Source organism: Cricetulus griseus (assembly GCF_003668045.3).
Source record: "Cricetulus griseus strain 17A/GY chromosome 1 unlocalized genomic scaffold, alternate assembly CriGri-PICRH-1.0 chr1_0, whole genome shotgun sequence".
Taxonomy (NCBI): Eukaryota; Metazoa; Chordata; class Mammalia; order Rodentia; family Cricetidae; genus Cricetulus; species Cricetulus griseus.
In genome coordinates, this window is record NW_023276806.1 from 197913164 (window position 1) to 197927075 (window position 13912).

A 13912-nucleotide genomic window follows, 5' to 3' on the forward strand; every position below is an offset into this window, starting at 1 on the left:
TCACAACGTCAGTAAGTAAAAATGCCATTTTAAAAGGCTAGTGTGTGCGTAGGGGCAGACAACGGCAATGTTTAAAGAAGACCTGGAGGAAAAGTGCCATTTTTCTGAGTTCATATAAGGTATGTGGTAGGAGATGCAAGGATCAGCTGTACTGCAAAGCTCTTCACTACCCAGCCTTCTCTGATTTCTGGGGAGCCCAAGGCACCTGTAGTAATTAGGCTTGAAGGGCCCGTTCTTGTTGAGTCCCAGATACTTGGCCTGTTCGTCTGTCAGCTCTGTCAGGTGGGCATCAAAGGTGGGCAGGTGTAGGCTTGCCACGTACTCATCTGCAAAGACCACAGAAGTCATGGGGTAAACATTCATGTCTCCTGTATGGCTGTTCTCCTCAAGCTAGGCCTTTAAAAGTTGGAAGACAGGTTCTAGTTCCCGGAGATGATTGGGAAATGCTTGACTTTTGCTCATAGCCTCAAATCTAAGGAGTGACTGCCCTCAGCTTCCAGTCCAGTGACTTTAAAAGCCAAATATTTCTTCCAGTAACTCTTTCTTCCCTGAAGCTTTTCCCTCAGGAAAGAAATGAGAGGAATAATGGGAATAGAATGGGCTTTAAAAATGGGAAGCTTCACCTTTAGCTTTGCCTTGATGTCTACATTATAGTATGAAAATACTAGAAATACTACATTATACATTCTAGAAAAATTAACATCCATGTGAACTGGAAAAAAGTAAAAAACAAAACAAAACAAAAAACCACCCTAGCACTGTGTCCTTTGCCTTAGTAATTTTACATCCTTTGAATCGCTGTATTTCCAACTTCATTATATATCCAAAGAGAATATAAACTGCTCTATGCATTTCATACCCATTTCATAGCTTTGTTTTGTTTTGTTTGAGACAGTGTTTCCATCTGTGTAGTTCTGGTTATCCTGGAACCCACTATATACACTAGACCAGGTCAGCCTCGAATTCAGTGATCAACCTGCCTCTGCCTCCCTTCCGAGTGCTGGGATTAAAGACCTGGGCCACCACCTCAGACTCATCCAAACTGTACTAAAGGGAAATACATCAACTTGTAACAGTGGATGGAACGAAGCCAGAAGCTGACTTATTCCCTAAGTTTATGTCTCCTAGGTGCTTAGGACAGGGTTTTTTAAATTTTAAGACAGCTTAATATTTCTATTATACCAATCACCCCCATAATTAACTCTCTCTCTCTCTCTCTCTCTCTCTCTCTCTCTCTCTCTCTCTCTCTCTCTCTCTTCTTGAGACAGGGTTTCTTTGTAACACCTTTCACTGTTCTGGAACTCACTCTGTGGACCAGGCTGGCCTCCAACTCACAGAGATCCACCTGCCTCTGCCTCCCAAGTGTTGGGATTAAAGGTGTGTGCCACCACCTCCTGGCCATAATTAACTCTTAACAGGAACCTGCATCCCTTAAAAGAAGGGGCTATTTATCATCTTAGAACTGGAATAATCCAGATATCACAAGGCCGGAGATATTCTCTTTTGGGGGGAGTATTTTCCTTCCCCTTTGAGATTTTTGCATATATGATACTTTAAAAGAGAAAATCTTTAAAATTCAATTGGTAGGCCAGACATATGCTGTAATCCCAGATAGGAAACAGGAGTGAGTTCAATGCCAGCCTTGGCTACATTGTGAGACCCTGTCTCAAAACATACAAAGTGATGCAATGCAATAGGTATAATAAAATAATTCTCAGGTAGGTATTCTAAACCACAGCAAAATGCAAGAACTCCCTAGAAAAACCTATGTGGAGAATTACACAAGTCACCTTGGAACAGAATCACTTAGACTCCTAGTTCCTGTTTTATAAGATAAAGATGTTTTCTTCCCCACACCCCCCACAGGAAGTTACTGTCTCCAAGCTCCCTTGCACGGCTTTGGTGAGAATGGGGAAGGAGGAGCAGCTTACCCATTTTCTTGGGCAGCAGGTACACATCTTGCTTATAGCGACCCTCAGGAGCATTGTAAAGTTCTATCAAGGCGAGAGCCTAGAAAAGCAGACACGTATATGCTGGTGCGCTTTGCAAAGCCTGGAAACCGGGCTTGTCTAAGGACCCTCTCCAGCCCACTGCTGTTGCACTGCAGAGCTTACCTGAGTGGTAGCAGTGATTGAGAGCACAAAGGTAGGCACTGTGGAGCAGCTTAGGTTCAACAGACGGCCCTAGTGATCAAAAGCCAAGGCAAAGGGAATTAGGGTGGTTGCTGGCCTTTGAAGAGTGAAGGAAAGATGACGGCCAGTTCCCAGTTCTTTCCTAACTGAGGCTGTTACACACAGCAGGCACTCAACAAAAAACAATTAATTGATAGCCTTTTAATTCTTCTTCTTTTTCTTTTTCTTTTTCTTTTTTTTTTTTTTTTTGAGATGATATTTCTTTGTGTAGCCTTGGCTGTTCTAGAACTTGCTATGTTAACCAGGCTGGCCTCAAACTCACAGAGATCACCGGCCTCTGCCTCTCAAGCTCTGGGACTAAAGGTGTGCACCACTACCGCCCGGCCTAAAATTTAGTTTTTAAGTGATATAACGAAGCAAAAATTATACATATTTATAGGGTACCATGTAAAGTTTCAATGCAAGAGTACACATATATCTATTTCCTCAAACATTTATCATTTCTTTAAATTCTCTCTTCCAGCATTTTTAAATGTCCAGTACATAATTGTTACCTATAGTTACAGTTTGGTGATAGTAGGCCAAAACTACTTACACCCCTAGTTACCTGAAACTCAATATCCACCTCTTCCCAACCCCACCACCTCATAATTCCAAGCTACTGGTAACCATTGTTTGTTTTTTTGTTTTTTGTTTTTTTGAGATAGGCTTGCTTGTAACTCTCAATTCGCCTGCCTTAGCCTTCTGAATGTTGGGATAACAGAAGTGTGCTAAACTGCCTGGCCTACAAAAGTTATTCTTTTGTTATTCTTCTCACAACTTCTATGAGAATAGGATACAAAGGCTAATGAGAAAAAACTTGAACACAAGGCTCATAAAACTACTGAATAGAGCTATTCTGATTAACTTAGGAATTCTCTTGGTTTATATTTATTTGCTATTATAAATAATGCTAGATTTAACCTTTCTATTTTCTTCTTCTGGAGACAGTCTTATTATGTAGCCTAAGCTGGCCTAAACTTACTTGTAAACAAGACTGATCTGCAGTCTCCGTCTCCTAAGTGCTAGGATTACAGGCGTGCACCAACACTTCTTGCCCCATAACCAGTATTTTCAGATTATGCAGGGTTGAGGTTATGCATTACTTGTCTGTCCATGTCTGGCTGATTTCACATTAACAAATGACAGGAGTTTATTTTATGGTAGAATAGAATACATTGTGTGTCTGTACCACATTTCCTTTAGTCAGTCCTACTTCTTGGCTGATGTGACTAGCCTGAAATGAACAAGGGAGTATAGGTATTTGACATACTGATTTTGTTTTCTTTAGACATAACAATAGGATTACTGGCATACATAGTTGTTCTGTTGTTAAGTTGTTGAGAAGCTACTACTGTTTTTCATAATTTGTTATCTTTTATCTCTTTGATAATGGTAATTGCTACTGGAGGGAGGCAAGACCTCATTGTGGCTTTATTTTCCATTTCCCTGATGATTAGTGATCCTGAACATTTCCCTCTTTGTCTGTTGGCCATTTGTATGTCTTCTTTGGAATTAACTGATATTCAAATGAAAGCACTAAAAATTTGATAAAAGTTTTTCCTGAACTATTTCCAGGACTATATAAAAAGGATAAAATGCAGTTATTTGACACTGAGGATTGTATAAGTTTCCCATTCTCTATAGTAAATATCCTCCTTCTGAGGGTTGGCATTCCTTAGACTGACTGTCTTAGGAAAGGAGACAGTCAAAGCGAGCAGCAGTCTCTCCAGGCTGAGGGGAGACAACCATGGATTTAGGAAGCTACGATGATTTTTGTGCTTATCAGGTTTGTTTCTTTGACCCAAAGGCAGGTAGCCTTGAATTCTGAGTAGACAACGAAGCCAGTAAAAGATCTAAAACCTGCCCCATGCTGTCCTTTCTTAGGAAGGACAGCCTGACTACTGTTTTTGCTCAGCTACATAGCCCAAAACACCTTTAGTGCCTGTTTTTATCACCAAAATTGCTAAGGGGGGCCTCCCAGGGCAGTTTAGAAATACTGCCAGACAGGGAGCTGACGTCAAGGCTATTAATAAACCCTTAACAACCTGCTCTTCTCTTAGCCATACACACGCCTTCCTAGACATGTCCTAAAGCATTTAAAGGGTGTTAATGTCACCTGAGGGCAAAATGTCAGAGTAAGGACAGAAAGTTGGCCTCTGTGTCCTTACATAAGGCGATGAAATTGTTTACATTTTCATACTCAGTTTCTTTAATGTAAGATAGAAAACCAAAACCCCTTGCTATTTGGGGCCTTCCCTTAAAAGAGAAAGCTTCATGAAGAACATGAAGCATTCCCAGCACCCAGGATCTCTGGGCTGTGAGGATAGAGCTTTCACTACAGGAAATGTGGTCAGAAAATGACATAAAGGCTACAAGGGATGAGAGGCAAGACTAAGCGTGCAGACTAGTGAGAAGGCTCAGCAGGTAAAGGTACCTGCTGCCTGCCAACCTGACACCAGAGTTTGATACTCGAGACCTACAGGGAGGAGAGAACTGACTTCTGTCAGCTGTCCTCTGACTCAACAGAAGAAAGTGTGAACATGAACAACGCCCCCTCCCAAAAAAGGACTGGGATATTGCTCAGCAGGGGAGCTCTTGAGGGCTTAGCATGTGTGCATGTGTGAGGACTTGAGTTCAACTCCTAGCACAGGGGGAAAAAAGAAACATGTGAGCTGGATGAAGCACGGTGTGGAACTATCCACCCAGCAACCAATTAACAGAATAAGCTGGGTACCTACTGCACATCTGGCTCAGTTCATCAGTTCAGAAGACACTAAAATAGAGACACTATCAGCAAAGGCATGACTTTCCCAAAGCTTACTGAAGAGAGTCTGAGTTACAGCCAGATTAAAACACCCCACAGATGACATTATCTCTCTGTGAGCATCACTCAAAGTGGAACTGATTCTATCTGCTAATTCCTTCCACAGTAATAGTCATTATCTGACTCAACCTGGAGAGTGACACGAGAGACAGGGTAATTGGTGAAAAGTAAGGAACCAAAATAGTTTCTTAATTGCTGAATGAAAAGACCTTTCACAATTAGAAGTAAAATCCATCGGTACAGTAGTTAAACTTGTGCTTAAGAGACGGAGTTGAAAGGAACAGGGAACACGAAGAGGGGGGAGCCAGGAACTGCAGCCTCTCCCGTCAGTGCAGTAGCTTTTTGTCAGCATCAGTCTTACCTCTGCCAGCAGTACTATCCTCTTGCCATCAGGCCATATCACATGGTCAACTTGGGACCTTACTCTCTCCCAGGTCAGTTCAGGTGTCCGCAGGCTCGCCTGGAACACATACAGGAAGAAGATCGTCAGCGCGGCAAGTCCCCGACACTGGAGACACAAAGATGTCGAAAGGAGCCATTTCAAATAGCAAGTCGAAAGAAGCAACCAACATGCCAGATGAATACCTGTCCTGGGGTGGTTAGGACTGTTCCATGTCAGGGAATTTAATCTTAGGCCCAGCCAGGGAGGGATCACTCAGGATGTCATTCCACAACATATACTGTACGCCCACTCTGCTGAGCACAGTAAAAGGTGCTATGGGAAATACAAAAGAAACCAAAGGCATGGTTTCTGCCTTCAAAAAGCTCGTATTTTAGTTGGGGACACAATACAATACATACGTGAGAAGAAACACAAAGCAACATGCAAACAAGTGCAGATTAATATGGTGCAAAATGAACGAGTGGGTGCTGAAGACATGGAAAACAACACAAGATCAAGGCCAAGGGGGATTAGCCGGAGAAGGCTGAATGTCCTAATTGCATGCTGGGGAGCAAGATTCTGCCCTCATGTCCCAACGTTCCGGTTGAACCTTCTCAAAAGGCTGGTCTATCCTAGAGTTACAGAAGCTCTGTGTCCTAAGTGCGAGTGTGAGGCAGCTTTGGAGGGGCACTAGTGGCAGAGTAAAGCACCAGTGGCTCACCCTCTCTCCACTTCTGTATATTGTATATTCAGAGAACAAAAGAAAAGATGGCAAGTTTATTATCAGCAGCAATCAAATGACAGTCACAGGGTGTGCAGACTTAGGACAACTACTTCCTTCTTCAATAAGCAATGGCTGAAACAGAAAGGGAGTCCACATTCCAAACTACCCCATCACTTCATCTGGTAAAACTGAAAAGTTCTGCCCAGTACTAGTCCTTGGACAAAGAAAAACATTTTTAGTTACATAGTAATTCTAGGCACTGTAGCAAAGGACAAACACTGCGAGAACAATGTGAACAATTTTTGCACAGAGACAGTTACTTTTTCATTTTAAACCTTCAAATTCTCTCTAGACATACAATGGGGTGCTCAATTAATGCCTAGAAAATCATGGTCCCCTCTCTAAGGAAACGTCAATCTAATAGTACAAAAGGACAGATAATTCTTTTTTCAGTTTGTTTTTGACAATTTTTTAATTTAAATTGGAAACAATCCTATTTTATATATCAATCCCAGTTCCCTCTCCGTCCCATTCTCCCATGCCCCCCACCAACCCCCATTCCATCCTTTTTCTGCTCCATAGAAAGGGTGAGGCCTTCCATGGGGATCATCAAAGTCTGTCACATCCTTTGGGGCAGGGCCTAGGGCCTCCCCGGTGTGTCTAGGCTGAGAGGGTATCCCTCTATGGGGAATGGGCTCCCAATGTCCACTCATACACTAGGTATAAATGCCGTTCCATTATCAAGGGCCCCATAGACTGCCCAGGCCTCTTAGCTGACACCTACATTCAGGAGGCCTGGTTCAGTCCTATGCTGGTTTCACAGCTGCCAGTCTGGGGTCCATGACTCCCCCTTGTTCAGGTCAGCTGTTTCTGTGGGTTTCTCCAGCCTGGTCTTAACCCCTTTGCTCATCACTCCTCCCTTTTTGCAACTGGATTCCAGGAGTTCACTTCAGTGCTTAGTGTGGGTATCTGCTTCTGCTTCCATCAGCTACTAGATTAAGGCTCTAGGATGGTATATAAGGTAGTCACCAATCTCACTATAGGGGAAGGGCATTTAAGGTAGCCTCTCCATTATTGTTTAGATTGTTAGTTGCGGTCATCCTTATAGATCTCTGGACATTTCCCTAGTGCCAGATTTCTCTTTAAACCTACAATGGCTCCCTCTACTACGGTATCTCTTTTCTTGCTCTCCTCTATTCTTCCCCTGACTCAGTCTTCCTGGTGGTCCCTCCTGTCTTCCTCCTCTTCTCCCCTTGTCTTTCTCCTAACCCCACCCCCTCCCAGGAGATCCTGAAGGACAGACAATTCTATTTCAGTACATTCAGAGCTGCATTTATCCATGGTCACACCATCATTTCTTTATTAGGTACTTTGGAAATGTAAAAAGTGAGACATAGATTTCATACATCAATTCAATCATTTTAAAGAGCAATTTGGCAACAACTACCAAATGTTATAGAGACCTAATTTTGTCAATTAATTTAATTTTCAGACTCCTAAAACAAATAATTGTTCAAGTCAAGAATTAAAGTGCCTAAGAAAGTTTAGTCTAAGACAGGTGTAGTGGTACATGCCCTTAATTTCAGCACTTGGGAGGGGAAGGCAGGAGAATTAAGAATTCAAGATCAGCCTGGGCTATAATAAAACTATGTCTCAATCAACAAAAGCAAAAACAAAGAAAAACGGTCATTCTAGAATTATTTATAATAGCAAATAAAAACAAACCAACAAGAGCATAACTAACTAAGTAAATCAGCTCCAGTGGGTTTATGTAACTTTTTTTTTTTTTAATATTTATTATGTATACAGTCTTCTGCCTGCATGCCAGCAGAGGGCACCAGATCTCATTACAGATGGCTGTGAGCCACCATGTGGTTGCTGGGAATTGAACTCAGGACCTCTGGAAGAACAGTCAGTGCTTTTAACCGCTGAGCCATCTCTCCAGCCCTATGTAACACTTTTATATAAAAAAAAGAAAACAAGGAAGAAGAGGAAAAGGAAGATGAAACAGCAGGAATAGTAATAACATTGGGGGAGAGGGGGGATGGGGGAACTGGGAGGACTGGAGCGGGGGAGGCTGAGGGTGCAATGTACTATATGAGAGAATGAGAACAATAATAATAATAATAATAATAATAATAATAATAATAATAATAACAATAATAGAGTTTTGCTATATAGCTTAGTGGTACTTTTCTGGCCCAGCATGTATAACACACTGGATTTGATCCCTAGCACCACATATTTAAAAATTATAAATAAATTACGTGAACAGAATTAAAAATAATTGAAGCAAGCAGACAACTGAAGAAGTTAAGGATATATATCAAATAAATCCTTTAGCCTTTGAAAACATCACAGAGAGGGATGTAACCACCTATGGCCAAGACATGGTAACACAAGCATTTTATGTTGAGATGAGATGTCACATCATCAGTCTTCCAGAGGAACAACCATCTTGGTGACTGGGAACAAAGAGCTGACAGGACACTGAGAGTCTACCATCATGTGAAATACTCATTGGGAAGAACATGGCAGAGTCAAGGAAAGGACAACTGTTTGTGAATGTTAAGGACATGGTCAGCGGTAAGAAGGGGCAGCACACTAACGCTCCAGAGTGGCTATGGTACAGCAAAAGGCCGTGACGGTCAGTTTAAAAGGAGGGTTAAAGAGAAGCTTGGTTAACTTGTGTCCTCACTTCCCCGGGAGGGTCAATGTCACACTATGACGATGTCTGTTTGGCAGTCACACTCCTGAGAGTGTTTCCTATCTACGATTGTCAATCAGCTGGGGCTGGGAGAGGAGATCAGTGCTAAAACGTAAGCTTTTGGTCTCACTCTGTGGTACCACCACTCCAAAAGGGAATTGGGGGGGGGCACCAAACTGGCTTTGCTGAGGATTTACACTCACTCACCACGCCACCAGGAAAAGAGTTGCTTATGCAGATACCATCTCCAGTTGCGAGCACATGCCTGCACACACTGACCTTCCATGATTCTGAACAACATATGGCAATCCCTTTCCCCCTCCCTCCGGAACACAGTTGTGGTTCCAGTTCTTTAAAACAGAATCAATAGCAAGGCTTAGGTAAAGTAACTCTTTGGTTGGAAAAAGCCTTTGAAATCATGTGAACACAATGTTTTACCGCTTCAACAGGCCTTCCATGTGAGACAGGGAATGTGTGAAAGAGAAAGTTGGCTAGCAAGTAGCCTATAGCAGGTTCTCTGGGATTCATAGAATTCCTATTTTTCAGGAAAAAAAAAGTGCAGCTTTCTAAATGGCTAACATTTTTCATGAGCTATTCTTTCCTAAAATATACAGCAATCAATATCTCAAAGTTAGGCAAACCCAAAAATTCCTACTCAAAAGAGGAAAAGAAAAACCTATGTAATATTTGGGAGAGGGGAGATGTTTGAAGGATCTTACTACACACATGGGCATGAGAGCCTGGAGCTCTCCTCCTCCTTCAACCCTCAAATACTAGGAATTACACGAAATTTTGATCACAAAGCTATCTGGCCAGCCATTAGGTGGATCTCTGAGTCTCCCAGAGTGAGAGCCTGCTCCCCAAACAAAACAATGTGACAACAAAATCTAGCTGGGTAAATATTGCATAGTAACACTGACTTGACTTATAGAGACTTTCTTCTCTACATTTTGGTTACAAAAGATTAATTATCTATCTTGTTGACTATTTACCAAATCGTTCTCCTATAGTAACACTAAGTTGGTTATAGAGACTCTCCTTTCTTTTCTCACGCTCTGCATTTAATTGATTCAGCACAGTCCACTGGTGACAGGGAATCTCGTCACCTCTACTGCTTACCCACTGAACCAAGCCACCACGTCACCATCTCAAAGAGCCTTCTGCTGTCCCTACACCTACTCAAACTCCAGAGGGTTTTCTTTATACAAGAGCCAGGCTGAGATTTAAAAGGTATATATCAGATATATTTTGTTATTCGTTTGTCCAAAACTGTCCAGGAGTTTCTTTCCATGAAGCTCCCACCTCACTCACTACACCTCCTTGAGCTGCCTCCTCTATCCTCAGCTCCTTTCTCGTGCGTTCTGTTACCGTCACCAGGCGTTATCTACCTATTTATCTTTGTGAATATGCTGGACCTGCACGGTGTGTGTGTGTGTGTGTGTGTGTGTGTGTAGGTCAGAAGATTGTGTACAGGAGCGGGTTCTTTACTATCATGTGGGCTCCAGGGATTCAGCTCAGGTCTCCAGGCTTGGCTGCAGCCTATACCAGCTGTTGGCCCCACCACAGCTTCCTGGGCTCTTTTACTTACCATTCTGGTTTTTATTTCCTTCCCTCTTTGCAATGGTGAGACTAAATCCAGGTCCTTGTGCATTCATTCCAGACAAGAGTTCTACCACTGAGCTATATATATCCCAGCTTGACTATTCTCTCTGAATATATAGTACTCAGATGTCTTGCTTTTTCTTTCATTTTTGCTCCCCCAATATTATATTCACAAAAGTACTTTTTTGACCATTTCAATTAAGTGTTCTCAATACCCTCATCTTGTTTTTTTTTCATTCAATATAACAGACAATAACTGTTGACTTATTTATTATCCATCTCCCACACAAGAATATAACTCCATGAGAGGAAAGATGTTATTCAATGCTTTTTCTTCATCCAATTAAAAGTTGGTACAGAGCAGGCCAAGTATTCAGTATATACTTCCTAAATAATGAATGAACATTCTGGTTCTAATTATTGATTGAGTTTGCTGTTTTCTTTGAGATAGAATCTTATTATGCAGTTCTGGCTGGCCTTGAACTCACAGCAATTCTGTCTTAGCTTTCTGAGGTGCTGGGATTACAACCATGAATTTTCTGTTACTTTAAATTTTGTTTTATATGTTATGTGACACTACCATCAAATAATAATTTTCAAAAGCCTTCTGAACAGCATCTTTTCTGGGCCATTAAACTTAGCATGTATGTTATGCCATGAAGAATTCAAAGACAAGAGAAAAATGGCTCTTGGCTCCTGATATGGCAAATATGAGGGTCTACCTAGCAATAATAGCAATGCCAAGCCTAGTTTCAACACACTATCTAGAGTAATCCTTTTTAAAGTAAAAGCCATCACATCAAAACTGAGTCAGATTAGAAACCCTACAACAGCTCCCTGCTTCTCTCAGACTATAACTGGTTCTGGGGGTGGGCTGTTAGGCCTAAGAGGTCTGATCTATTACCCACCTCTCAGATCTCACCTTCCATTGTGTGTGCCAAGCACACTGGCCTGCAGTCACCCCTCAAACAGAGGTTTGCTTCTGCTCCAGGACATGTGTACCAGCTGCTGCTGCTTAAAATGCTCCTTACCTGAAGATCCACAGGGCTGATCCCTTCAACCTCAGGCTTGCGAGCTGACACTACTATTTAAAGTAACAGCCTTCTACTCCATCTCCTCTGTCATGCACTACTTCTCCCTGCAATGGTTTTACTTTTAATCTTATGAATTTTACACACACACACACACATTTTAGTTTTTCTTCTCACTTAAACATAAGCTCTATGAGGATAGGAATTTGTTATGTTCACTGACTCCAAGCAACTAGAACTGCAGCTGGCATATAGCAGCCTTACAATAATATTTGTGATTGAAGGTAAATAGTCTTTTGACTTTTATTCTTAAGAATTACTCATGTCTGGCTTGTCCTTTTTTTTTTTTTTTTTTTTTTTTTTCTTCTCTTTTTGGCTCTTTGAGACAGAGTTTCTCTGTGTGTAGCTTTGGCTGTCTTGGGAACTTCCTTTGTAGTCCAGGCTGGCCTCAAGATCACAGAGATCAGCCTGCCTCTGCCTCCCAAGTGCTGGGATTAAAGGTGTGCACCACTAGGCTGGAAAGATGGTTCAGAGGTTAAGAGTCTTGGGTGCTCTTCCGGAGGACCTGATTTCAATTCCCAGCCACATGGTGGCTCACAACCATCTATAACGAGGTCTGGTGCCTTCTTCTGGCCTGCAGACAAACATGCAGACAGAATACTGCATACATAATAAATAAATAAAAATCTTTAAGAGAAACTGACTCAAATACCTGAATTTTGCACTTAAATTTCATTTAGAATCAATTATATGACTTATCAGTGTACTTAATGCCTATGCTTCTTCCCAGCTTAAAGTTAAGAATAAATCCTCATGAAGGAGTCAAGGAGATGGATGGGAAAAAGCAGAAGCATTAAAGTTAGATGATCCCATTAGTTATGTAGAGCTTCCTGTGGTTTTAGAAGGAAAATTTTTCCTCCCTCCTCTATCAAGGTGCTCCTTCACTCATGGCACGTAAGTGAAATTTAAGAGGTCCCCCCCGCCCAAAGAACCAACTATCAACCTGACTAGTAGTTGTAAGCAAACTACAGTGACAAGACAGAGTAACGAAGCCATGGCACTCAGACCCCCAGACTAGAAACAGGCTTTGGTAAGTCATCTTGCTAGCAATTTCCTTCCTTCTTTCTGTTGCTGTGATTAAACCTAGAGCCTCATGTGTGTGAGGCAAACACTGTAATCCCCAGCCAGCTGTTTTTAATAACAAAAGAATAGAACGTAGGGCTAAAACAAGAAATCACATAAAATAAATATGATCCAGCAAGGCTCTCGGTGTTAGCTGGTCCTTACCTGGTAATGCTGAAGCTCAATCACAGCAGCCCTCAGTGGAGAGGAAAGCATGCTATGGTTGAGCCAGTTACCCAGAGAGAAAGGCAGATGTGCCATAAAATGCCACAAAACTTAAAGCCAGAGTCAAAGCCACTGAGAGATACTTTGGTAAGTCTGAAAAGAAATAAATAACACCTCTATTAACTATTGCCTGGACAACTTATTAGAGGTTTGGAGGAATATAATCAGATTAGAGAAACGCAGCAATAGACTTCCAAGGTTTTAGCGATGCATACTGTACACAGTGGCTCTGGATTGAAGGTGATACCTACAGACCCAATTAATAAAATTTAAGAAATATGTTAAGTGAAGACCTAGCGCAGGAAAGAGGGAGAGAAATGAAGAAACTGCAGCGTTTGGTAGACACAGTCATTCTAAGGCAAGTACTCATCCTAGCCCACAGATCTCTGTTTCCCAGACCAGCCTACCTACCTCATCTTTACGTAAAACTAAAGATCCTCAAAATACTGACTACCCTTCTGAGTCACACTGAGTTTATGCAGCTCCCGATTCTCAACATGGAAAGACAATGGTTCACAGTCTGAGTACGTGATCAAGCCTGGATGGAAGGAGACAGCCATTCGAAATGACTGAGATGAAAAGACCGATTTTGCTCCCAAGTGAAGGCCACAGGGCTGGGAGGTGAACAGATGTGGACTGTTCTACTGGGAGAGTCAGGGTTAGGGTAGGTAACAACCCTGCTTTTTCGTCTTCCAGTTCGTTACTTGGGAAGGAGAGAATGAATGAAAAATAAAAAAGTTCCAGTAATGATCTTACCACATCAATCTCAGTGTTGGAATGTCCCATGTTACAAACGATACAGCTATTCTTCATACGGTCCAAGTGCTCTCTGGTTACCACATTCTTGTTACCTTAAAATCAGAAGAGATGAATGAAAAGGAATGAAGTTAGACCCGTACCCCATATAATATAAACACACACACAAACAAAGTCAGCATATATAAATGTGTGTGTAAATATATATACACACACACACACACACACACACAATGAAATACAAAAATCAACTCTACATAGATCATATTCTTTTTTTTTTGCTTTTTGACAGGGTTTCTCTGTGTAGCTTTGGCTGTCCTGGAACTCACTCTATAGATCAGGCTGGCCTTGAACTCAGAGAGATC

At 41.8% G+C, this 13912-nt stretch overlaps 1 protein-coding gene across 5 annotated transcripts in view; it reads right to left on the reverse strand.

Moving 5' to 3' along the window:
• The window catches only part of Ahcyl2 (adenosylhomocysteinase like 2), a 154381-nt gene that overhangs the window by 3604 nt on the left and 136865 nt on the right, over positions 1–13912 (reverse strand). For all 5 annotated transcript variants that reach the window (XM_027391376.2, XM_027391372.2, XM_027391375.2 and 2 more), the window contains 5 exons: positions 13548–13642; positions 5360–5458; positions 2115–2183; positions 1932–2010; positions 206–326 (listed from right to left, as the gene is read on the reverse strand). In XM_027391376.2, coding sequence (XP_027247177.1) covers positions 206–326; positions 1932–2010; positions 2115–2183; positions 5360–5458; positions 13548–13642 — 463 coding nt within the window. The remainder of the gene's footprint in view (positions 1–205; positions 327–1931; positions 2011–2114; positions 2184–5359; positions 5459–13547; positions 13643–13912) is intronic.